The sequence below is a fragment of the Callithrix jacchus genome, chromosome 1, assembly GCF_049354715.1.
Source record: "Callithrix jacchus isolate 240 chromosome 1, calJac240_pri, whole genome shotgun sequence".
NCBI classification, from domain to species: domain Eukaryota; kingdom Metazoa; phylum Chordata; class Mammalia; order Primates; family Cebidae; genus Callithrix; species Callithrix jacchus.
The window spans coordinates 112,026,516-112,054,142 of record NC_133502.1 but is presented as its reverse complement, the minus strand read 5'-3'; the positions used below and the strand labels follow the sequence as shown (position 1 = coordinate 112,054,142).

The 27,627-nt window shown below is 39.8% G+C and overlaps 2 protein-coding genes across 3 annotated transcripts in view; one reads left to right on the top strand and one right to left on the bottom strand.

Moving 5' to 3' along the window:
• Window positions 1–27,627, top strand: part of PLGRKT (plasminogen receptor with a C-terminal lysine) — a 281,104-nt gene that overhangs the window by 82,701 nt on the left and 170,776 nt on the right. The gene's annotated exons all lie outside the window — the stretch shown is intronic.
• Window positions 1–27,627, bottom strand: part of PDCD1LG2 (programmed cell death 1 ligand 2) — a 59,071-nt gene that overhangs the window by 14,076 nt on the left and 17,368 nt on the right. For both annotated transcript variants that reach the window (XM_035305223.3, XM_035305218.3), the window contains exons 3-5: window positions 22,350–22,655; window positions 11,657–11,926; window positions 3,585–3,719 (exon numbers count right to left, since the gene is read on the bottom strand). In XM_035305223.3, coding sequence (XP_035161114.1) covers window positions 3,585–3,719; window positions 11,657–11,926; window positions 22,350–22,655 — 711 coding nt within the window. The remainder of the gene's footprint in view (window positions 1–3,584; window positions 3,720–11,656; window positions 11,927–22,349; window positions 22,656–27,627) is intronic.

Here is a 27,627-nt window from a genome sequence, read left to right as displayed (position 1 = left end):
ACATAAAGACTAACAGATAAAGCAGAATTTAACATTATTTTGCAACAGAAGTAGCCAACTTCTTCTCTAGAGCTCAGCAGTCACCCTGGGCCCCTGAACTGTTGAATGGTTCCTCTTAGGGGAAATGGTAAATAGGACCTTTTGTGTAATAATGACTGCCCTCCCAATACGCTTTAGTGCACAGAGCTAGTCACTGAGGCATAGGTGGGTAAATCTGTTCAGAAGTCAAGGAGCCACCTGGAAGGAAAGGGACATAGACTGCTGCCTCTTTACTTAACTTTCCAATGGACTAAGATGTTCAGGACAACAATGGCGCTAAGAGGAACTCAAGAGAAGGAAGTTAGGACTGGTGTCCCAGGCTCAACATGAGGTCCTAGAGGGGAAGAGGCTGGTTGTGCACAGCTGTGGCTAAGTCAGGGATCCCCTCCTACCTCATCAACCCACAGGAGTTCTGCTTTGGGACCAATGACAGAGCATGTGTTGGGGAGCCATAAGAACTGTAATCTTGTAGCACTGTGGTCTGTGTGGAGATCGGGACCAGCAAGATTACCTGTGCACAGTGGATGGAGACACATGGAAGGACCAGAAATTCTGCATGGCAGGTGTAGACAGCAACTGCTCAAAACCAGGGCCCTCTGGAGGACTAACAGCTCCCTAGTAGCCTTCCTGCCTGTTTGTCAATAGCACTGCCCCTGTGGGCTAAGTAAGCTTCCTAGCAGTTTGTGGGAGGTGGATATATACATGCTATAAGAGGAAGACATTGAACATCTTGCTAAGATGGGCATGTGAGTGCTTGAGGAATTAACTGGAAAATTAAAAGGGATGCAATTTAATTGGTAGCCCAAGCTATTAAAACAGGTCCTAGACCTGTGATTGTGTGCTGAATGCATTGAAGAAGAAGTCGGCATTGTGGAAATATAAAGGGATTTAATGTAATGGGCGTGGTGGGTGGGGGGTAGAATTAGGAAAGACTTGATGAAGTATAAACTTAGTTGAGATTTAAAGACTGACTCCAACTGAGTGGGCAAGAAGAAAGTATTTTAAGAAGAGATAATATTATATGAGAAAACTCTGAATTGAAAGACTGAGATGCCTCTGAGGACTAGAAAATCCTGTATGGTTAGAGCTTAGAAAATGAAGGTGATGGCGATCTAGTTAAAGCTGGAGACACGAGTCAAACCACCCTGGGCTTTTTGGAACTTCATCCAGTGAGCAATGGGATGCCATGGAGAAGGTCTGAACAGAGGACATATGGTAGATTTATGATTTTTTTTTCAGACAGAGCTACACTCTTTTTGCCTAGGCTGGAGTGCAATGGCATGATCTCGGCTCACTGCGACCTTCATCTCTCGGGTTCAAGGGATTCTTCTGCCTCAGCCTCCCAAGTAGCTGGGATTACAGGTGTGTGCCACCACACCCAGCTAATTTTTGTATTTTTAGTAGAGACTAGGTTTCACTATCTTGGTCAGGCTGGTCTCGAACTCCTGACCTCAGGTGATCCACCCGCCTCAGCTTCCCAAAGTGCTGGGATTATAGGCATGAGCTGCCACATTCAGCCCAGATTTATGATTTATAAAAGCCTATTCTAGCAAAACATGAGAACAGACCAAGTTGGAGGTAGCAGTAGTGAATACAGGGAAGCCAGTTCGGAAGATTCCTCTGTAGTCCAAGTTGAACCACACTGGTGGCAGTGAGGTTGGGCCAATAAGCTGTATAATGCTCCTTCTCTTGCTGCTTCCCCTTTTACAAATAGAAAGACCATCTCAAAGAAGTTAGGCAATTTGTAAAAGGGCAGAGAGCCAATATATGGCAGCAGCATGTCCCAACCTAGCCATCTGACCCTGGTTTAAAGCTCTGTCTACATCACCAGCAGTTCTGAACCCTTTTCCATGACATATGAGTTTGTGTGTATGGCAGACACATGTAAGAAAGCAGATCTGAATGCAAGTTAGTTAGAGACAGGGGTTATATAGGCAACCATGATTTCTCTCTGGTTCATTAAAAATATAAAAGAAATTGTTTGCACATTTATTCTCTTAATTCTTATTTGTAAGAAAGGTCTCCTAATCACAGTTAGGACTTGAGCTTTACCTCTCAGCTCCTCTGAGCTACTGATATCCTTACTCACTCTTAAGACTGGGGCGAGGGATAAGGAGAGAATTTATTTCCACTCTATCTTTGACTGTGACTCCATTCCATTCTCCCAAAGACAGCTGGAATGGAAGACTCAGCTGCTCATTTTTGAAGTGATAAAAGAGTTCTCTGGCCTCAGGCCTTGAACCCTGGTATAAAGCTGTTTCCAAGAGATATGGGTCTGGGAGGTAAAAGAAGAATGGCAGAAGATAAGACAACTAAGGTGCATCTGACACAACTCTCTGAAGTGGTTCTATTTAAAAGTCAAAGTTCTGTTGGATATTCTTCCTCCTTTATCGTGAAGCTCTCTTCCCCTCCACATTTATTTTTCTTTCTATCTTTTTTCTTCCACATCTCAAGCCTTCTCTTTCTCTCTCACTCCCCTTGACTTCTTCTTCCCTCCCTCTGTCTTTCTCTTTTGGCAACAGTTCCTTGCATTCTACAGATAGAAGTATTCAGCACCCAAGTGAACGCATGCACACATAGGGCAGTGGACAAATAGAACATGACAATATTTTATGGCAGATGAGAATATTGAAGTTATGACTATAAATGTAAGATAACAACCACTTAAAACTCCCCTAGTACTCAGATAGTGTTGCTCCAAACTCCTACTGAATTATTTCTACATGTCATTTCCTTTTCTATAGATGAGGCCACATATAGATCTTTGGAGAAGTTCACTGAGTGCAGACAAAAGGGCCGTTTAGGAAAGCACCAGCTAGGCCTGCGTACATACATCCTGGGGGTTTTGCGGGCAGGCTCCTCCTAGGAAACCAAGGGCAGACACATTAACAATGAAGCAATGAAATCAGAGCTCATAGGCTTCAGCCTGCTCTGTCCCAGCTGGTGCAACAGAACAGGAGTGTGTTGGTGAGAATACAACAGGCTAAGGAGAAACTGGAAGGGAGTTACTGAAAGACCTGAAGATACCATCAACCAGCTGCTTTCCTTATCCCCAGATGGCCTCACAAAACTTTCTCTTTTCCTTACCCAAGATTGAGATTCCTGGGAGACGGGATGGGTTTAACCCAGCTCATATCTAGACTGGAGAAGAGGGGTGAAAATGGAAAGAATCTTTAGAAAAGATCCAGCCAACATCCCACCAGCAAAATCTGAGCATGTAGCTGTCTGCATTGCCAAAATAACATCACTCTCATGAAGCTGATGAAGGATCTTGGCTCAAAGAATAAGACAAACTCTTTCAGACATAGGAACAAAACATTCCCTTTAAAAACTCAGTGTAAGAAGTTTAGCTTACTGATGATGAGAGCCATTTTCTTCTGGGCAAAAAAAAAAAAAAAAAAAATCATCAAGACAAGCTCAAAGTGATTCATAAGCCTTGAGTGGGTTTAGCGTGAAACCAGGAAGCCATAGGCCTGCGGAGCAAAGCAGTGGCTCACGCTGCAGACACCCAGTCTATTTGGTTACTATGAATAAAACTCACTTACCTTTTGTAGAATACAGCTTTTGACAGTGTTGTTTTCTTAGGGCTATCATTGTGGCTGTAAAAATGAAAGCAATGATGCAGGAGGGGATGAGAATGTGAAGCAGCCAAGTTGGAGAGGCCCTGGGTTCCATTTGACCTGGGTGAAGGAAAAGCACCAGCATCCTGTTACATGGCAGCTCAGAGGTAGACCAACAGGCTGGCCACATCAGTGAGTTACAGCCAACACCGCTAACTGTGTGGAGCACTTACTCCATGCCAGGTCCTGTCTAAGAGCTTTGCATGTATCAGCTCATCCACTCCTTACAACCACTCTGTGAGGTTGGCTCTGCTATAATCCCCATTTTACTGGTAAAGAAAGTGAGGCATAGAGAGACTAGGAAACTTACCCTAAGTTACACAGTAAGTGACCCAGCTAAGATAAATACAGTCTGGTTCCAGATTCTGTGCTTTTTACCACTCTCTCATATTATTTTTTCCATTTATCAATCCATCCATCTATTATTTAATCATCTTTCTTTCTTTTTTCTCTTTTTCCTCCCTATCCCCCTTCTCCGCCTCATCCTCTCTCTCTTCCCAGTGGGAAAGTCCCTCAGCCCAAAAATGTCTTTCCCCCACTGACAAGTACTCACAGTGCTTAGAATCTGTACCATTAGTTGTTAAATTTCAAGGATTAATGGGATCCTTTTGGAAAAAATAGAATATCCTAGGTGGTGTTAATATACTAAACCCAGTCACTCATACCTTAGTGTGAATTACTACAACTGGCCCTTTGCCTTGTTTCAGTTTTTCAAGGTTTTGGCACTGAGGAAAGGATGAATTTAGTAGAGAGCGGATCAGAAGAGTAATTTTGGAGGCTGGGGAAAGCCCTCTGGTGTGTGCAGATTAGAACAAGGGCTCTAGACTGACAAAAGGCAGGGCTGGAGGGGTGTTCACCAACAGGGAGATGAAATGGTACCCAAGTTAAATTGTGCCCTTTTCAAAAGCTCAAATTTTGCCTCATGGAGTCATTCACATGGAATAAACACGACAGGCTGGTCCAGGAAAAACTGGACAAAACTGCTCAGGAGGAAGGGCTCAGTCCTCCCAACTTCCCAGCCCCCAAACCCCACCATCCCCAGCACAGTGCTATCTGAGAACTATAGATTGTTTTACTGGAGAAGAGATTAGATATCATTTAGTCTGAGTGCCTTGTTTTTGGGTTGAGGAAGTAAGTCTCAGAGATGCTAAATAATCTATCTGAGGTCATTACTGCTAAGTAAATGGCAGTGCCAGGATTGCAAACCCAGATCTATCTGACCCAAAGCTCAGGTCCCACAGATATTTTTCTCCATCCAATAGAGTGTGATGAACATTAAGGAAGACAAGATAAGGAGCCTGGCTCATCCAAACATTGGATAACCCATATTAATTACCATCTACTTCTTAATTTCTAGGAAGTGTTTAGTAAGCACTTGCTGGATGTGTCAAGGAGATCTGGGCCTCTCACTGTCCCCACAACAGGAGAGGTCCCTACCTCAGTGTCTTTATGTAAACCCTGTCTCTTCCATATACAGAAGCTCTGCTCATCCCTGAAGACTCCCAAGTTGAACATCCAATAGGATATCAGTCTGCTTAGACTATTTGGAGGGCAAAGGCCTTATCTAAACTACCTTTGAGTCCTCTCTAGAGTCAAGCAACAGCTACATGAAAGGTGTCAATAAGGAATTGTTGTGTTGAATTGACTGTCTGTCTTCTAGTCTACCTAGCCTGATCCTCCTAGTCATTTGTTACATTATGGTATATTGCTGGTTAATCCATTCTTTCTTTTATCCCTAATATTAAGGAATTAGCTGGACACATGGCTTCTCAGAGACTATGTTTCCAAGCCTCCCCTGTAGTTAAGTGGGCCCAGCCATGTAATCTAAGTTCAGGCCAAGAGAATGGGTCTTCTGTGTCTTGGCCTTAAAACATTGAATGTGTCTTCCACCATTTATTTCCTTTCTGAAGTTTGAAACATGGGTTTGGCACTGACTCAGCGTTGACAATTTTAAAGGGACAACATCCTGGAGAATGGCAGAGCAAAGGATGAAAACCTGGATCAATGAATGACTCTAAGGAACATAGCTACTTAGCTGCTCTGAACCACCTTAGTGTTACATGGAAAGAAATATACTTCTGTCTTGTTTATCACCATATTTTGAAGTCTCTTCATTATGGTAGCTTAGCCTACATCCTAATACTTATTCCTCTAAGTTGTTTAAAAATACTTGCATTTTCTTCTTTTCTTTTCTCTTTTTTTCTTTTTTTTTTTTTTTTTTTGAGACAGAGTTTTCCTCTTGTTGTCCAGGCTGGCGTGCAGTGGTGCAATCTTGGCTCCCTCTGCCTCCCAGCTTCTCCTGCCTCAACCTGCCTCAGCCTCTTGTATAGCTGGGATTTCAGGCACCTGGAACCATGTCCGGCTAATTTTTTTTTTTTTTTTTTTTTTTTTTTGTATTTTTAGTAGAGGCGGGGTCTTACCATGTTGGCCAGGCTGGTTTTGAACTCCTGGCCTCAAGCAATCCACCCATCTTGGCCTCCCAAGTGCTAGGATTGCAGGCATGAGCCACTGCACCTGGCCAATAATTGCATACTCTTTAGCAATGATAAAATGATGCAATGGCAAACAATATTTGTCTTGTCCTTGCCACAACTTCATGAACTCACAAGTAAGGCATGCAACTTGCTAGCGATACCAAATGTTTTTCCTGTTTGCACACTTTCTGAGTACTAAGCATTTTACAAGCACATTTCATTTAATACTCATGATAACCACAAAAGCTATCTGTCAGTACTCACCCTCATTCTACACATGAGAGACTGAGTGCTAGAGTGGCTAAGTGGGATATTCAGTTTCTCAAAACTAATAGGTAGTAGAGAGAGGGTTTGAAATTTAAGCCTGTCTGACATCAGAGTCCATGCTCTCAGCCACTGCCTATAGTCATTTCTAGGTCTCCTAGAAAGGCTTCTCTTTTCTGCCAGCCCCACAAGGGTACTTTTATATTTATTTTTTGTGCTCTAGTCCCATTCCATATCCTAATCAAAATACAACAACTGGCTGAGCAGAAGAAACCCTATTTCAAAAGGAAAATGATCTGTTGTTGCTCCCTAACTTCTTCTTGAAATTTGGAATGTTCAGTCATCTATTCTAAGAGTCACTGGAGAGTCTCCTGCCTCAGCCTCTTGAGTAGCTGGGATTACAGGCACCCTCCACCCCCCAATACTGTAATTTCTGTGTTCATTGTATACATTAACTTCCGGAGAAGCTCGTGGGTCACAGCAGTCAACAGCTCAATTTATGAGAATGAGTAGAAAAGGAACAGTCATAAGACAACTTTAAAATGCCCTTGAGAAATAGAAGCAAGGAACTCATAGGCCGATGTGTGACTTTGGTTATTTTGTGCTAGTATTTGTGCCACAAACTAAAATATCATTTGGCTGCTCTGACCTGGCTGTCCACACAGTCTGGTAGTGGGGATGATGGGACTGAGATTATCTAAGATGAAGTCTCCAACCCATCAACCCAACATTTGTTGAGCACTTATTATGAACAGGGGACTCTGTTTTTTCTTTAGACTTGTGTGAACAATAAAACTACATGGAAAATAAAATAGCAATTAAAAAGGCAAGAATAGTTACAAGGCAAACAAATGGTCCAGGTAATAGGTCTCAAAATGTGAGATGAGGGAAAGCCCTCCTTGTGCCCTGGGATGACTGATCTGCCCCAGAGAGAGGGTGGGTTTGGAGCTGGCAGAGAGGGAAATAATGATATTTATATGGAAAAACCTGAACAAAAAAAGCATGGAAGTAGAAAATGTGCAACCAAGTTCAGAGAGCACGTGGTGAGGAAGGGATGCTTAATGAAGCAGAGGATCCATGTCAGAGAACAGTAGGACGAATACAAAGCTGAGAAGGATGGTTAAAACCAGGTTGAGAATTTCTAGCTGTACAAAGATTTCTCCATCTCCCTGATGGCTGCATTTATGAGTGATACCCTGGGAGATCCTGAGCTCTGATGAAGATCCCACAGGTCTCTCCCATGGTTGTTGACTATTTAGTCAGCCATGTTCGCTCCCATGAAGAGAGCGGGGCAGGTGGCCATTTTACTCCACTGTTAACCTCTCATAGCATAAAGGCTTCCAGAGCAATGGTTGGACAGCCCTTTCCCTTCTCTACCATAAGAATAACACACCGACATAATCATTGTGCAAAGGGTGGACTCTAGTTATTTCTAAATTCATCTTATACAGGCCCCTGTTTCCCTGGAGAGGTTCTTAAATAAGAAGTGTCTTTCTAGAAAACTACAATTCATCCAAAGTACTAGCCGACACTTAACAAGGCAGGAAATTCCACATAACAAAGGACAGTTGAATAAACAATTCCAGGGGAAAAAAACTTCTGGGATTGCTCATATTTGAGCCTCTTTAGAGGCTTTAGCTTTAGAATGAATTAATTAGAGTTCATTTCTCCTGAGGTGACAAGTCTATGGTCTTAACCATGATATAAAGAGAGACAGAGAATGTTGAAAGACCAACTTGCCTAATTCACATTTTTACCTGAAGTTGGCCCTAAAACTGATGGATTCTAATTTCTTTCTTTCCTCTCCACTCCCCTTCCCTCCCCTTTTCTTTTCTTTTTTGGAGACAGAGTCTCACTCTGTTGCCCAGGCTGGAGTGGAGTACAGTGGCACCATTAGAGCTCACTGTAATCTCAATCTACTGGGCTCAAGTGATCCTCCTGTCTTGGCCTCCCAAAGTGCTGGGATTACAGACATGAACCACTGCGCCTAGCCTCTAAGGTTCTTAGCATGTCTCCTCTCTTTTTTCTAAACTAATAATTTAGTTAGAAAGAAGCTGGGCTAACTTTAGTGTTGGCATTGGGTAGTAAGTTGTGGATAGGTAGGGAAGTGGGAAGAGGAGAGAGATGACAGTGCATCTAGCTGCCTCTGAAAACTGTATCAGGAAAGAATTTTTTCCAGAATAAAATACTAGGAAAGTAAGATGAGATGGGTATTTAGTCACTGCAAAGTTCTTAGAGTCTGGTTTGTGGATCAGTGTCACTCCATGAAAAAATTAATTTTTATTTGGGATAAAGCATCAGATATCTCTGACGGCTCAATTCATACCCTGATGGTGGTATTTCTGTGCAAGGTCTAACTTCCTCCTGACAACCTCCTCAAACATGTTCTTCATCTGTACCAGGGATATTCCAATGCTGCAGGTTGACTCCTCTCACCATTACTCCCAGTGACTCATCTATAGAAGTTCACTCAACCCTACAAATTTAGGCTCTTCTGGATCAAAGGTCTGGCTTCCTATAGGGAATTCTAGCAGGGGACACTGTGCTTGTTCTACTGCATCTAAAGCTGTGCTACTGGCCTGGTCACCTGGAGCTCTTTATATTGGCAGATCAGTGGGCAAAGAAAAAAATTACCATACTGTTGGAGTAATCGATCTTGATTATTATGAAAATCTTGAACACCACTACATAATGGAGACAAGGAAGAATATGTCTAGAACTCAGGGATTCATTGATTGACCGGTTCGTTTTACTTCCATGTGCAGTGATAATGAAAAGATACTTGCAACAACCCCAGTCTGTTAAGGACATGCTGATCAAAAGCTCAGAGGCTCTTGGGGTCAAAACTCTGGGTCACTCTTTCAGGCAAAGAAACTATTCCATCTGAGGTGTTAGGTGAGGGAAATCTGGAATGTATGGTGGATGAGTGAGACAACAAATATAAACTGTGGCTTGGGATCAACAGCAGCATCAGGAACTGCAGCTTGTTCCACAAACTGGTGCATATTAAATCTTTTGCAGAGATTGTGGCTGCATCCCAGCTAGAAGGCTCAGTATAAACTTTGAACAGTATAAACGGGGACGTTGCAGTCCTGCCTTACTTCCTCTCAGCCTCACCTCTCATTTCAGCTAGCTGGGATAGAATTCTGGGTGGGCTTACACTCACTTAAAGGTCAATAATTCACCTCACATTGGATACTCTTCTTTCTGCCCTGTGACTCTTCTGATGCTACAGATGCTGAGGAGAGCTCACTCAGCCCATATGCATGTCTAGCTCAGCAGCAGAATGGAGTTCATATTCCTGTCAACCAATGGGCATAAAGCAGATAAACGAGTCCTTCCACTTGAAATTCTTTGAGAAGATATCTTAGGAGGCCATCTACATGCTGGTCCTTGAATATTTGAGTTTCTGTTGCCTACACAAACAACTTTGATAATATACTCTTACATTATCCTCTCTTAAACTCCCAAATCTCTTGCTTCTGCCCTCTGGGACTGCCAATTAAATACCTGCATGCCACACAAGTTCTTATCGTAGGCTCTGCCTTACCCAACTAAGACAAAGGGCAAAATGTGAAATACAATGCCAAGATACTGAATTTTCTATAAAGCCAAATAGAATCAGTACTAGGGACTGTCCTTATTCTGAAAGTATATCCCTTCTCAGTAGGGTAGATAAAAGGATGGCTCTCCCCAAATATGTCATGTTCTAATCCCTGAAACATGTGAATATGTCACCTTACATGGCAAAAGAAGTTTTGCAGATGGGCCTTGAGATGGGAAGATCACCCTGAATAACTGGGGAGTGGGGGATGGAGCACCTAATGCAATCAGAAGGGTCCTTAAGAAGTGGAAGAGAGAAACAAGCTAGTTAAAGAAAGAGATGTGGTGGCCCGGAGCAGTGGCTCATGCCTATAATCCCAGAACTTTGGGAGGCCAAGGTGGGCAGATCACCTGAGGTTGGGAGTTTGAGACCAGCCTGGCCAACATAGCCATCTCTACTAAAAATACAAAAATTAGCCAGGTGTCGTGGTAGGCACCTGTAATCCCAGCTACTTAGGAGGCTGAGACAGGAGAGAATTGCTTGAACCCGGGAGGCGGACGTTGCAGTGAGCCAAGATCATGCTACTGTACTCCAGCCTGTGTGACAGAGTAAGACTCCATATCAGAAAGAAAGAGAGAGAGAGATGTGGTGACAGAAGCAGAGGGCTGAGTGATAGGGTTGCTGCCTCTGAAGATAGAAGGAGGGGCCGTAAGCCAATGAATGCAGGTGGCCTCTAACAGCTGGAAAAGACAGGAAAATAGACTCTTCCCTTAGGGCCTCTGCAATCCTGCTGACAGCCCAGTGAAACTCAGGTCTGGCTTTCTGACCTCCATAAATACCAGAGAGTAAATCTGTGTTGTCTTAAACTGTGAAATTTGTGGTAACTTGATATGGGAGCATTAGGAAACATATGCACTCGGTGATGAAATTACCTGTCTCTTATGAAATGATTGTGATACTAGATGTTAGTTGTCCTTACTTGGCAGGTATAAGCTGTAATTCTCCCACAATTGTTTGAAATTCTGCTGGTATATGAAGTTCAAAAGTATGGGATCACTTTCAAAAATATCCAGGATAGCCAGTCAAGGCTCTGAAGGATTTTGTAAGAGACCAAATTTTTTGGAAAAACTCTATAACCAGCTGACTGACAGCATATACAGAAACGTCATATTCATCCTGCTGGCTCATGACACTGTGCATGAGCCACAGTGATTAGCTATTGTGCTGGATACTTTCTGTTTCCTCCCATGTCTATTCTGTACACTTCAACACTGCTCTGAGCCCTAAGAAGTTGACTTTTATGGAATACAACAGTGGACTCTCGTATTCTCTGATTTCTAGCTGGGTTCAGCCAATGGGAGGCACTAGCAGGAGATCAGAGGGTGGGAGGAGAATGGGGTTGGGGTCTTCATTCACCCAGCTTCCACCCTTTGGAATTGCCACAGATAGCAGTTTTCCTATTTTGTGGCTACAGGGCCTGTGACGTGGGGCTTTCCCTACAGCTCCCTTTTGATTACAGTAACTTCTCCAACAGTGGTAATTTCTCCCCCAATATTGAAGCCCCGGTGTTCTGCACTATCCTTTGTCATTTCTCCAAATGCTGATCAGACCTTTGTAAATAGTCCCTTTACTACACTATTCAAATCACTCGAGTGTGCCATTTGTTTCTTGCCTGAGTCTTGACTGACAGACCTAGGAAGGGGGGCAACTCTTACTTTGAGGGTCAATGCTGGCCAAAGTAAGTTCCCTCACAGGAGCATTCCAGAACACACAGCTGAAGTTTCTGCCAGGGTGTAGGTTTAGGCGCAGAACACTGGTGACCTGGTAGAGGCCTTCAGGAGTCCTGGAGTGGCTAGTGTTGGCAGGAACGCTGATGTCTGGCCAGGACACTTCTGCTAGAGGATAACCTGTAGCCTGGCAGGTGAGCTCTACCTCATCTGTTTCTGGAACCTTTAGGATGTGAGTGTTTATCTTCCTGTAGGAAGCTGGACAATAAAGAAGAAAAAGAAATAAGACTTTATTTTCTGATTCCTATAAAGCTTGGTACTTAATGCCATGTGAAATGAATAAAATGATCACTATTTATATTAAGTAATAATGGTTATCATTTGTAAACACGTTCTATGTCCCTGATATCATGTTATTTTCTGCACATTGAATTATTTAATTCATACAATGCAATGAAGATGGCATCATTGATATTACCAATTTTTGTTGAGGGTAACTGAAGATAGAGAAGTTGAATATTTTGCTCATAGTCATAGAGCTTATAACTGGCAGAACCAATATTTCAACATTGGAATTCTGATTCCAGATCTCAACAGTGGTCTAAGCTACCACAATCTATGGCATCTTTCTTATAGTGGTGTAAACTATTTCACAATTGAGGGCCAGAAAGAGGATGGAAAAATTAAAATCACTAGATTATCTCACTTTATTTGGTACTTTTTCAAACATATTCAGTCAAGAATTTACTTTTCACTTCTTCCTTCCCTCTGTTTTCTTTGAGATTAAGAAGAGAAAAAAATAAAGACCTATATAATGTCTGTAAATAGTCAAGAGTTGGGTGTATTTATTCTGCACTTCTCCCTAACACATACACATACATATACACAAACACATACAGTTCATGTACACACATGCTTCTTTGTAGTATATGCTAAGTTAATCAATCAGATATGGCTCTCTTCTCTCAAGATAGCTGAGATTTAAGTATTATCATTTTGGAAAATAGTATATAGATTCCTCAAAAAACTAAAAATAGATCCAGCAACCTTACTTTGGAGTATATATTCAAAGGAATTGAAATTAGTACGTTGAAGAGATATCTGTACTCCTATGTTCATTTCAGCATGATTCACAATAACTAAGATGTGGAACCAACCTAAGTGTCCATCAACAGAGAATGGATAAAGAAAATGTGGCATGCATACGCAATGGAATACTATACAGCCCTTAGAAAGAAATAAAATCTGTCAGTCATGACAACATGGATGGAACTGAAGGGTATTATGCTAAGTTGAATAAGCCAGACACAAAGAGACAGATAATGTATGTCATTTATTTGTGAAATCCGAAAAAGAATATACCATAGAAACAGAGTAGAAAGGTAGTTATCAGAGGCTGGGGTTGGGGAGAGGCAGGGAAGGGGAAAATGTTGTTCAGTCTCAGAATGGAGGAAAATGTTATGGTGATCTATTGCACTCATGATGATTACAGTTAATAATAATGTATTGTATATTCAAATTTGCTAAAAGCATGAATTTTTTACATTTTCACCACACCAAAAAAAAACTTGGTGATGTGATAGATATGTTAATTAGCTTGATTTATTCTTTTTTTTTATGGAGTTTTGTACTTCTTGCCTAGGCCGGAGTGCAGTGGCATGATCTCGGCTCACTGCAATCTCTGGGGTTCAAGCGATTCTCCTGCCTCAGTCTCCTGAGTAGCTGGGATTACAGGCACATGCCACCACGCCTGGCTAATTTTTTGTATTTTTAGGAGAGACAGGGTTTCACTGTGTTGGTGAGACTGGTCTTGAACTCCCAACCTCAGGTGATATGATTGCCTTGGCCTCCCAAAGTGTTGGGATTACAGGTGTAAGCCACTGTGCCTGACTTGATTGATTCTTTCTATTTTATATATATATATAGATAGATAGATCAAAACATCACAGTGTACCCCATAAATATACATTATTGACAGTTAAAAATGAGTTTTAAAATTAAAACTATAACTTTATACAAACTTTAAAAATAAATAAAATAGACAAGATTTTGAGAGAGATTAGAAGCTGCAAGAACAAACTGTCCGATGGTCTTATATAATAGCTAAAAAAAAAAGCAAGTATCAACACCATATGTAGTTACCAGGCATTGTGGGAGGTCACCTGTTGATTTTTGGTTAGAGGAAGAGAGAATAAGCACTGGCTTTCATTAGGTAGGAAATAGTCCTTTAAGAAATTACATTTTAATACAAATTTTGAAGTAAGGGTAGTCTTGAAGTAAAGGCAAAGATGTGGTAAAACTTTTTTCTCCTAAATTGTTGGAAGTATAAATAGGTATAAACTTTGTGAAAAGCAGTTTCACATTAAAATAATGGTAACAACCATGTGAAAACCATCTGATGTGTATGATTTACTTATTGTTTTCTATGTGTTGAGCTTTGTGCCATGTCCTTTTACATCCTGTGGAAGAGAAGGAATGTTCGTGCCCTTCTTCACAATTTTTGCCTCTCTGTTCTCCTCCTGTGTTGTGGGTTTCAATGTTAAGAGTTGATAATTTGATTCATTATAGCAAACAGCACCCACTAGATCTGGGTTCACTAGAGAGCAGGGTCGCTGCACTATGAAACATCCACCAGAACCTGTGGGCACTTTGGCTCTCCCTGGAAGTTTTTCTCCATGTGGTCAGGTCAGCACACCTAGCTGGGCCTGCTGGTATGTCCTAAAAAGCTCTGATATCTTTCCCCTTAATATATAAATATACATAGTACATAAAATACATGATCGAATTTAAATGATACATAAACCCTATGAGGTAGGTAAAATTCACATTCCTATTTTGTAATGCATTCTGCATTGGAATCACCGTAAGAAGATGTGTCTCTGTGTAATTGCACATGTCTAGGGATGGAGCAACATAAACAGGTAGAGGAATATGTTCTCCTGGGTGACTTAGGAGCACCCAGCACTAGTAGAAGATGAGGTGATTCAGGCTCTGAAGCAGCCTACTGAAAGACTTGACCTGTTAGACTCACCAGTCTTCTTGAAGTCAAAACTTTGGCCTATCTTTTGCAATCAAACAGTATCTGAAGTGTGTATTTCAAGTACTCACTTTATCTCTCATTTCTGTTATTTATCTACACTTACTTTCCCTTGGTTCAGTGTCTTCTGTAATTATTTTATATGATCGCACTGCAGATTATTTCTGTTAAGTTCTCAAATTGTTTGGGGACTGAAGTAGAACAAACAGGAGCAGAGTGGGTTTGTTCTACTGTGGGTGAGGGTGTGGCCCACTCCTGCTTGGGACAAGAAGCTGATCTTGGTGTCCTAGTTGAGAAGTGATTGCAGAGGTGGGGATGCCAGGAATTGGGAGCTTGGCTAGGCTTTGACTTAGGGTACATGAGGGAGCAGATAGGGAGAGACAGAGATCTTCAGCTACAAGAATCAGCAAGGTTTGGGGAAGGGACAGGAGCCCACATCCTACATTTTTGCAGTATCAAAAATGTCTCCACAGCCCCTTATTTGGGAAGTGGCTAAAAGAAATTGCTTCCCACAGTGGGGAAGCTGGACTGAGAGTGATATTCTTAGGAAAAGATAAGTAAATTTTAGTATTTAAGCAGTGGAAGTATTCTAGAAATTCAAGTCATCTGACTTACTGCTCAAAGAAAAACACCTTCTTTATGGTTTCAGGTCTTAAAGTCTTTGAGCCATCTTGAGTTGATTTTTGTATAAGGTGTGTATAAGGTATAAGTTTCATTCTTCTACCTGTGGCTTGCCAATTATCCCAGCACCGTTTGTTGAATAGGGTGTCCTTTCCCCACTTTATGTTTTTGTTTGCTTTGTCAAAGATCAGTTGGCTATAAGTACTTGGTTTTATTTACAGGTTCTCTATTTTGTTCCATTGGTCTATGTGCCTATTTTTATACCAGTACTATGCTATTTTGGTGACTATGGTGTTATAGTATGGTTTGAAGTTAGGCAATGTGATGCCTCCAGGTTTGTTCTTTTTGCTTAGTCTTTCTTGTTTTGGCTATGTGGGCTCTTTTTTGGTTCCACATGAATTTTAGGATTGTTTTTTCTAGTTCTATGAAGAATGATGGGAGAATTTTGATGGGGATTGCATCAAATTTGTAGATTTCTTTTGCCAGTATGGTCATTTTCACAATATTGATTCTACCCATTTATGAACATGGGATATATTTCCATTTTGTGTCATCTGTGATTACTTTCAGTAGTGATTTGTAGTTTTCCTTGTAGACGTCTTTCATGTTCTTGGTTAGGTATATTCCTAAGTATTATATTGAATTTTCCAGCTATTGGTTGCTGTTGGTATATAGCACAGCTACTGATTTGTGTATATTAATTTTGTATCCTGAAACTTTGCTGAATTTGTTTACCAGTTCTAAGAGATTTTTGGATGAGTCCTTAGGGTTTTCTAGGTATATGATCTTATCATCAGCAAATAGCAACAGTTTGACTTCCTCTTTACCAGTTCGGATGCCCTTTATTTCTTTGTCTTTGAGTGCTCTGGCTAGGACTTACAGTACTATGTTGAATAAAAGTGGTGAAAGTGGATATCCTTGTCTTGTTCTAATTCTTAGGGAGAATGCTTTCAACTTTTCCCCATTCAGTATAATGTTGGCTGTGGGTCTGTCATAGATGGCTGTTATTACCTTAAGATATGCCCCTTCTATGCCGATTTTGCTGAGGGTTTTAATCATAAAGAATGCTAGATTTTGTCAAAAGCTTTTTCTAGATATATTGAGATGTTCATGTGATTTTTGTTTTTAATTCTGTTTATGTGGTGTATCACATTTATTAACTTGGGGATGTTAAACTATCCCTGCATCTTTGGTATAAAACCCATTTGATCATGGTGGATTATCTTTTTGATATGTTGTTGGATTTGGTTAGCTAGTATTTTATTGAGGATTTTTGCATCTATGTTCATCAGGAATACTGGTCTGTAGTTTTCTTTTTTTGTTAGATCTTTCCCTGGTTTTGGTATTAGGGTGCTACTGGCTTCATAGAATGATTTAGAGAGGATTCCCTCTTTTTCTATCCTGTGGAATAGTGTCAACATGATTGGTACCAATTCTTCTTGGAATGTCTGATAGAATTTAGCTGTGAATCTGTCTGGTCCTGGACTTTTTTTTGTTGTTGACAATTTAAAAAATTACCATTCAGTCTCACTGCTTGTTATTGACCTGCTCAGAGTTTCTATATATTCCTGATTTAATCTAGGAGTGTTGTATATTTCCAGGAATTTCTTCATATCCTTTAGATTTTCTAGTTTATATGTATAAAGGTGTTCATAGTAGGCTTGAATAATCTTTTGTACTTCTGTGCTATCAGTAGTAATATCTCCCATTTTGTTTCTAATTGAGATTATTTGGATTTCTACTTCTTTTCTTGGTTATCAATTTTATTTATCTTTTCAAATAACCAGATGTTTGTTTTATTTCTCTTTTGTATGTTTTTTGTTTGTTTGTTTCAGTTTCATTTAGTTCTGCCTGATCTTTGTAATTTCTTTTCTTCTGCTGGGTTTGGGCTTGGATTGTTCTTGTTTCTCCAGTTCCATGAGGTGTGACCTCAGATTGCCTATTTGTGCTTTTTCAGACTTTTTGATGTAGGCATTTAGTGCTATGAACATTTCTCTTAGCACTCTCTTTGCTGTATTCCAGAATTTTGATAGGTTGTGTCACTATTATTATTCAGTTCAAAGAATTTTTAAATTTTCATCTTGATTTCTTTGTTCACCCAATGATCATTCAGAAGCAGGTTATTTAACTTCCATGTACTTGCATGGTTTTGAAGGTTCCTTTTAGAGTTGATTTCCAGTTTTACTCCACTGTGATCTAAGAAAGTACTAGATATAATTTTGATTTTCTTAAGTTTACTGAGACTTGTTTTGTGGTCTATTATATGATCTATCTTGGAGAATGCTGATGAATAGAATGTGTATTCGGCAATTGTTGGGCAGAATGATCTGTAGATATCTGTTAAGTCTATTTGTTGTAGGATATAGTTTAAATCCATTGTTTCTGGTTTTAAGTATTTCTGACAGCTTCAGCCCATTCCTGGTGTTGGCTGCCCCCATCTCCCTGCCCTGCCCAGGCCTTCAGGATGGGTTGGCCCTTGGTGTTCTTGTTTATAGTGCTTGCTCTGCAGCCCTGTCTGGAAACTTTTGCAAAGACCAGTTCTCAACCCCAGCTTCTCTGAGAGACCTGTGGCCTCCTAGGGCCTCTCTGTTCTTCGGCCATGCTGCTTCCTCTTCCTCAGACAGATTGCCCCCAGTAATGTAGATGCCACCTGGCTTTTCAGAAACCATAGTCCTTTATCACTGTCTTTTCTAGAATCTCCAGCCATTCCACTTCATATTTTTTTCATGTCCATTTGAAATTAACTCTTTTCACTAAATTTAATATGAATTTCTGTCCAGACATCAAGAAATGTGCTATTAACAAACTCATTTTCAAGCTTTATGCCATGGATCAGTCATTTTAAGGTAAAAGCACATCCTTCTTCTTGTCCTACTTCATTCATGGGAAGCCTCATTGGGGCCCCAGATCTATCTTGCTTCTTTTGGAGACCCGGGATCAGGGTAGGATATTCTTAGGTGATGGTCTTCAACTTTTTTTTTTTGCTTGTATTCCTTCAAAAATAAGTATGATGCAGTATGCTCTTCTCACCTATTAAGTCAATTCTCAGAATTTTTTATAAGTTTCTACACTGGAAAAGCATATAATGCTTAGCATCTTATGAATATATTTTTTAGTAAAACCGTTATTTTACTCTTACATATGTATCCAAAGGTGTCTAAATATCAAAGAAGTTATCTTGTATATGCAATGTCATCCTTGAAAAATACATACAAATGTTTAACAACAATATACTGTTTCAAATAGCTAGAAGGAGGATATTGCATGTTCTCAACAAAAAGAAATTATAAATATTTGAGATGATGATATGCTAATTACCCCAATCTGATCACTATACATTGTATGTATCGAGACATCACTATGTACCCCATAAACATCACTATGTACCCCCCAAAAAATTTAAATTTTTGTCAATTTAAAAAAAGATAAAATACATTTCACATATACCCAAATACTGGTCTCAAAAGAAGATGCAGATAACGTCAGAATTTTTTCTACTGGATGTCTGTTATTGCTTATAATCATGTTTTTACAATAAACTTAATGTATCAATTTTTTAAATATACACATGAATTTATTATATAATAAATTTATATTATATATAAATATACATATTTATATATAATAGATTTATATATATATTATATGTAAATTTATATATAATTTTAGAAATTGACACATTATATATATATAAATAAATTTATATATGTGTTCATATATATAAATTTATTTATATATATAATGTGTCAATTTCTAAAATTATCACATATAATAATTTATTTATATATATAAAAATTCTTACAAACAAAAGAATTTGTATGAAACACACTGGAATAATTTCCTGTGGTAAAAAAAGGTGAATGAGACTGGAGAATGTGGATAAAACAGAATAAATAAATAAATAAGACAAATCAGAGAGGCGTTTTAGGTGAGGAATCTAATCAATTAAATCCCCTCTAAGTAAAAATAAATCAATTATTAAATGAAAAAATTCTTCTCTGTCTAAATTGTTTCTTTTCATTCCTTGAACCTCACTTCCAATTTCACCTTGCCTACAGAATTTTATCCTAATGTAACATATTTTTGTTTGATAGATTTTGTATTGATTATCATTAGATGTCTTTACAACAAAATATTTATAGCTATTGAAATTAAAACTTTTCTCTTGTGACTATGAAGGTTTAAGTACTCAAAGTTTTCTGCATTGAAATCTAATTTCTATTATCAACACATATTTGATCAAAATGTTAAATGTTATGAATATTGATGATTCTTAAACATGAAAGATGAAAATTTATTGGAAATGTGTTTCTTAATGAGATGGATATGGCTCTCATTTTCAAATTATTCATGAATCTGAGGAAGTACATGACATGGTCAGAATAATTCTATGTGATAGAATTCAGCATCAATTCCATTCCCATTTTTCAGTTTTTTGTAGCTTATAAGGGCTAAGGAATCTTGTTCATATGAGTAAATCAATGGGAATGGAACAGTTTTGTTACAGCAATGTCATTTCATTCTTTGACCTGATTTACATAGCAAAATTTACTTAGTTTTGATTATCAGCTATTGGCTTTAGTAGAGCCTCCTTCAATTTTGTTGAAAGCAGAACATTTGATACCACCTTATTTGCAAAAAAGTTTTTAGTCATAACAGTTTCATCAGGTGTCAATGTTCCCAATTATTCTTTTATTTAACACTATAGAGGGTTTCACACCCTGGAAAAATGGACTATATTCATGATGAGTGAGTGGTAGGCTTAAAAGAGGAAGTGTTTTAGGGGAACCCCAAGTGCCTTGCCTGGCAGGCAGATTCTCAGGCTCGTCAATTTTGGGAAGGAGTGTTTGGGGAAGATGAGGATCTAGAAATTCACTTCCTAAAACTGCCTGTGTCCATACATCCCTTGAATAGTCTTTGTGATCCCCAAGTATCCCAGTTTGATGACCATTACTACCACAAGGAACAAATCTCACCACAACTGAGAAATCTGTGGTCTAGGTGAGGAGTAGACAGAATGCCTCCCCGCGAATGAGAGACAGTCCCCAGCTTCAGAGAATGGGCAGAAGGCCTGGCCCATTAATACAGCCTTCAAATAGAGATCAATAAAAACAGAGGTGGTGATTTAGGGTTGCAGAGATTTAAGTACATTAAGGTATCCCAAGAATGTACAGCCTTATATTAAGGGAACTCAGCTAATTTCAGTGTTCTAGAGTTCCTCCCAGATGCTGCCTGGATGTAGGTAATGCAATAAAGATAGAAAACAGTTACATCTAGGCCAGTGGCTTTGTTGGTGATTAATTGATGTTTGAGGTGTGAGGAGGTCACTGTCCCTGTAACAACTGAGGGTCTTTTAACCAGATCTCTGGACACTTTTTATATGCCTGGTAGCATGCTCAGTTCTTTATGTTCATTACCTCTCTTAATGTTGACAACAATCCTGTGTGGTAGGTACTACTGTTGTTCTTCTTCTTTTACAAACAAGCAAAATGTGACGTTATGAAAGGCAAAATAAACTGCCTAAGGACAAGGGTGTACACAATATTCATCCTCATATCCAATCCCTCTAGTTTGTCCTTCTTTGTACCAGATCATAAAGTCACATAGTTTCTGCCAAGGTTAATGGTTTTTTGGGGCCCAAATCCACAGACCCTCTAGAAGACAGAGCAGACCATCTGAGGTCCAATGTGTGGGAGGGGAGAGGCCAGAGAAATACTGACATCGTTTATCTCAGAGCACTCAATGAAGCCTGGAGACCCTAAGCCAATGAACAAGCAAAATCTGTCGTATGTAGTAGTATGTGTTTCCCCAAATGGCCTTTTCTAGAACAAACAAGATTGTGAAGATTCCCTTTATAATTTGATTTTTGACTTGTGTTGGGGTGGAGAGAGGACTGAATTCAGAGGACAGCTGTAGATTTCAGGGACTCTCTTTGGCTACCCACTTGCCTTCTCTGGATTTCAGCTACTTCACCTGCACTTGAGCAGTGTTTTCCAAATAAATAGGGCTTGCACTTGAGCAGTGTTTTCCAAACTTGTAACTTCCCCCCTCCCACACTCCTTGAGACAGAGTCTTACTCTGTCGCACAGGCTGTAGTGCAATGGCTCAACCTTGGCTCACTGCAACCTCCTCCTCCTGGGTTGTTGAAGCTATTCTCCTGCCTCAGCCTCCCAAGTAGCTGGGATTACAGGAGCCCACTACCATGCCTGGCTAATTTTTGTATTTTTTAGTAGAGACAAGGTTTCGACATGTTGGCCAGGCTAGTCTTGAACTCCTGACCTCGTGATCCACCCTCCTCAGCCTCCCAAAGTGCTGGGCTTACAGGCATGAGCCACGAAGCCTGGCCCCAGACTTGTAACTTTTTATGATCCAAAGTAAGAAAAAAAATCTTGTACCATGACCCAATACACACACACACACACACACACACACACACCCCAGAAATGAGTTTTGTGGTACTCAGTGCTACTCTGTGATGTCTTCTAATTCACTCTATCCTCTTCCATTCATTATTTTTTAAAGGGTGGGAAACATGCATCTGGTTGCTACTCACTAAATTGATATTTTAATCCATTAATGGGTGGCAAACCATGGTTTTAAAAACTCTGGATTCAGGGTATGAACTATTGAAAAAGAGTACCTTAATAATCAAGTCAGGGATGTTCCATGGGAGAATTATGAATTAGGCCAAGCTTATTTTTCACTCCCTCCCACATTTTAAGGATGAATTTTCCTGGCTTCCTCCAGTCCCATTTTATTCCTGCAGCTCCTACCCCCTTTCACTTTTACTTCAGCTGCTTTGTACTCAGATGTCAAAAATTAGTTCTGAGCAGATCTCTACCCAAAGTCTTCTTTTGTTTTCTCTGAAATAACCCTGTCTCCTTTTGTTTTCTCTGAAATAGCCCTATCTCCTTAAAAGCATCCTCCTTGTTTTTGCTTGGGCTACCTTTAATGGGTTTCTGTGACTTGCAGGTCCTCTGTTGGAGAGATGCTTCCATAGATTGTAGTCTTGACACCACTCACCTTTGACTTTCAGAGTCAGGTACTTGTAGTCCCAGGCGACCCCATAGATGATTATGCATTGGTACTGTCCTTCGTCCCTCACTTGGACTTGAGGTATATGGAACAAGGCCTTCCCTAGGGACAGCTGCTCCTCCAGCAAAGTGGCTCTTTCACGGTGTGAGGATGTATCATTTTCCACCTTCTGCAAACTGGCTGTTATTGCTCCAACGTTCACATGACTTCCAGTATCAAAGTTGCATTCCAGGGTCACATTGCTGCCATGCTCTACTATATACAATTCCTTAGGGACTGTCACTGTGAATAAAGCTGAAAAGAAAACAAGACATAGCTTTCCCCTCCAAACATTCCCTCCTGTGCCACTGACTGCCCTTTGTTCCTCTCTGGGCACTCCAGCAAGAGCTTCTGGTGGACAGCACTGCTTGCTCTTAGAGGCCTCTCCCACTTCCAGTCCCTGATCCCCCAAGCCCTGCAGTCATTCCAGGTCATCTGTCATATAAGAACAAAATGCTTCCTTATGACTTCCCTACCATCAAGGTCTGAGCTCTTGTCACTTAATTACCTTCACATCCTATTCTCCAGGTTCATTTTCTTCAATCCATATCTTTTCCTGTCAAATATCACTTCTTCTCACCAGTGATAGCAATAATAACTATTACTTGTTGAGTTCTCACAATTGTCAGACATTCTGCTAACACATTGTCTCACTGGGTCTTCCCAGAAGCCAGCAAGGTAAATAATAATATTTTATCCTCTTTTCAGAAAACAAAACTGAGGCACAAAAAGGTTAAGTAACTTGCCCAAGATTGCACAGCCAGAATCAGATCAGGTGTGTCTAACCACCACATCATACAAGCCCACTGTAGATGCTTTCTGTTTTCTAACAATAAAGGGAAAGGAAAAATGGAACTGATATCTAATGTATACCTACTATGTTCCATGCCAGGCCCTGTGCTAGGTACTTTATAACTGTATTGCTTAATACTGAAAACATGACCATGAAACATGTTTTGTCATTATGGTTATATAGTTGAGGAAACTGGCTCCAAGCAGCTCACTTCAGGACATACAGTTAGTAAAGTTAAAAATCAGAGCCAGTTAGTTGTTCGACTTCAAAATCCGTAGTTTCCACTCAGTGTTTACCAAAATGTGAGGGACACACCTCTAGCAGTATGTAAGATGATTTTAGATGAGGCAAAAATCAAAGCCTAAAGGGAGTTAGATTATTCAGAGAGGAATTTATTCCCTTTTCAATTCTATTTTAATTCTTCAATTGTATATAATTTGCAACTAGATTTCCATACCTTTAACACTGGCTATTTTTCGTTTTTAATCAAACAGGAAGCTTCCAGGTAGATAACAGTATTTGGGTGGAATTTGATAACACTACTTTATTTTCACTGCATTTATTTTTCTTCCTATTCTCCATTTACCAGTGCAAGTGATACTTGTTTTTCATCTACCACAGGGGTATATGGTTTTATTTTTTAAAGTTGAATTGATTTAAATAGTTCTATAAAAAATAGCAGAGTGGCCAAACATGACAAAACTAGTGAAGGTAGTATTTGGATGAATAAAGTGTGAAAAACAACAAAATTAGGCTGCTTCCATCACTAATGAATGGGTATTCATTATGATGGAGGTATCAGAAAATGTTGAAGCAGTTTCTGAATAATCACAGATGATCAGATCAAAGTATGTTCAGTAGAGCTTGCTTCATTCACCTATTCATTCATTTATTCAGTCATATCATTCATTCAACAAATATTTGGGGGCTTATTCTAGGCATTAGCTTTTCAAGAAGTTGTTTGAGGGCCGGGCGCGGTGGCTCACGCCTATAATCCCAGCACTTTGGGAGGCCGAGGCGGGTGGATCACGAGGTCAAGAGATCGAGACCATCCTGGTCAACAAGGTCAAACCTCGTCTCTACTAAAAATACAAAAATTAGCTGAGCATGGTGGCGTGCGCCTGTAGTCCCAGCTACTCGGGAGGCTGAGGCAAGAGAATCGCTTGAACCCAGGAGGTGGAGGTTGTGGTGAGCCGAGATTGTGCCATTGCACTCCAGCCTGGGTGACAAGAGTGAAACTCTGTCTCAAAAAAAAAAAAAAAGAAGAAGAAGAAGAAGTTGTTTGAGTATATGGAAGAGCATAGGATCTAGTGATAGGTAAGCCTGGGTTCAAATGTTGACTTCCAGGGTTAGGAGAGCTTTGACTGTGAGTCCATCCTTTACTCTCTATGAGCCTCAGCCTGTTTATCTATCAAATGAGATTGGATTCTACCTCTCAGTATTGTTGTGAGGCTGGACAAGGTGATACATGTGAAGTTCCTGGATCTGGCAGGCAGTTAGCACTCAGCAAATGTTCATTCCTTTCTTTGTACATGTGTTAATTCTTGGAAAGGTGGTAATTCATATGTGAAATGCATGGCCAATCTTTATCCTCCAGGATATTTTACTAATCAGGACAGCCAATTCTCTGATCAGATTTCACAGTATAAGTAACTTGGGTTTTTCTGCTGCTTGAATGACTGTCATTGCAGTTGTCCTCTGACTCAAGTTTTTCTTATCACTATCCTGCAAGTCTTTGAAGACAAAGACCAGGTTGAGTTTGCTTTGTTATCTCCAGTACCTAGTACATATCAAGTTCTAGTGAAGAGTTTGGCAAATAAATGACAGAAAGAGAGAGAGGGAGAAAGGAAGGATGACCCTGGCTATATATTCTCCTCTGCTTTCCTTTCATCAAACTGCAACTTGCCTGTGATCACACAAACTGGCATTCTTAATTGCCACACAGCACATTTGATAGTAATAGGCACAAACTTTATTTCAAATGACTGACATTTATATCAAATGACTACATTTAGAGCTTGTCTCTCTTCCATTTTAGCCATGGCTAGAACATTAATGTGCCTTTCTACAAAGAGGAGTTCATGTGTTCCCAGCATTCTTTTGTGCAGGAGAGGGGCAGGGGCAGGGCTATAAGGTGAGTGTGTGTGTATAAAACAATGCTAATCACATCTGCAGTTGCTGGACCAGGTTGCAAAGACCCTGGAATAATGCATGTAAAGAGAGATTTCCTGTATAATTCTCCTTTTTTTAATCCACTGCACACTTGGAATAGCTCTCACCTCAGAATTACATAATGGGCCCCTGTTAAGGGCAGATCCCTTGATGATGGAAGCCATCCTTAAATACTTGAGTTATTAAGTCCCTTATAACTTAACGCAGAGCCACCCGATACCAAATCCAGTCTGCCCTTGAAGAAGAATATCAAACTATTCATCAAATATGTAGTAACCATTGTCTATGTGCCAAGTTCAGGAATTGCCTACTACTTTTAATCTTCTGTAATACTTATCTTGTTTAATTACATGTGATAAACAGGAAACAGGGAAGAAAACTGGGCTTACATGGTAGGTTAGTTGTTGAGTCTGCATAACGACAAGAATTAAATAGAAGACTTTGGGTAGAGACTCTGTTGAATCTATTTAGCAAATTTATTTACCACACTATGCTTTCTTCTCATGAGAGAGGGAACACATACAACTTCCTCTGGAACTCCCCTTAGCTTACAGCAGAACTCCCCTCTTTACTCTCTGGGTTTTAATTAAAGCCAATTTTCTTCCTTTTTCTCTTGTCTTCTTTGTAAGATTATGTGCCAGGAGTGATAGGCATAAAATATGCTACTTGTCAGAGAGGTGACATTTTTCAGCTAATATTTACAAAAGGAAACAGCAATTAGCAAACATGAGTCATGTGTCTGAATAGCTCAGAATAACTAGAAGATTGTTAGTTGGTCTAATTTTGCCCCAGATAAGTTTTAAGACATGTAAACTTTGAGTTTGAATACTCCATGTAAAATAAGGAGTTTAGGAAATGCAATACATTTTTGAAATCCTGAAACATTCTTGCTTATTGTAAGTTACAGAGGCAATCAAAACACTGTTGCAAACAATTCTGTGAAGAGGTTTTTCTGAAACCCAGCTGCAAATTAGATTCACTAAGCAGAGGGCCTCAATCATGGCTAATATTGGCATCACCTGGGAGACTTTTAAAATACACTAATGCCCAGGCACTACTTTAGATCTGTTCGAATTAAATTATTTTGGGGATGAGATCAACATCGTTAAAAATTTTCTTTTCCCGGGAGCTTCTAATGTACAGACAGTATTGGGAACCATTAGTTACACAGTTTAACATTTGCACTTGCAAACATCTTTTACCATCTTGCCATTCAAAGTATTGTCCTCAGCTTCACCTGGAAGCTAGGTAGAAGTATTATTTCAGGCCTGCCCCAGACCTAGGGAATCAGGATCTGCATTTTAACAAGGTTGCAGTGATTTTCATGCACATTAATGTTTGAGAAATAGAGTTATAACACTGATCTGCATTTGGACTATTACTGGAAAGTAGAGTAATAGTTGATAGTTCTTAAACACCATAAGTCAGACACTGGGCGAGCCCATTATTTCATTTGATGCTCCCAATGACTCTGCAAGGTAGATCTTGCTATCCGCTATCCACATTTTACAGATGGGGAAACTGGGGCTTAAAGAAGCGACACAGCTTGCCCAAGGTCAAAGAATGGTAGCTCTTGGAACTGAAATTCAAATTCATCCCTCTATCTTCAATGCATATTTATTTCTGTGCTACCAATGACTGCAATTATGACTGTATATCCACTGGCATGTGTACATTACATCCATGAATGAGTTTTTTGTCTTTTTAGCTGTATGATAGGGAAAAGATGTTTTGTTTTCTGTTTTACATGCCATATGGTTATTAAATTAAGCTGCAACCTAGCATTGAGCTCCTGAAGGTATTAGACAAAGGAGAAAAGTGGAAGGTTTCCACAACTACAAAATTAAGCAGACAACACAGGATATCCATTTATCTGGGGCCCTTAACAAACTAAAGGGCAAAAGACTCGACAAAAGCATGAAAAATACATACATGCAGCTCCTTTGCTAGATTAGAACACCTAACTTGATGCATTTCCAATATGTTGGAGTGTTATTTAAAATTCTTGAGGGAGCTTTGCATTTTATTGCAACCAGGTATCAATGGGTGTCAGCACCTGTCACATCTTCAGGAAACACACAACAAATCATTTGCATTACTTCCCAAGATAGCTTCCTCTTTAAGCTAAGTTTATATTTTATCACCCACATTTAACAACAGAAGTGTAAGTTTTTTTCAGACTTGCCATATAATGTATTTTAGAAGTAAGGGTGGGGTAGGGGGATGCTTTATATGGCCACATTTTTCAGAAAACTCTGAAGT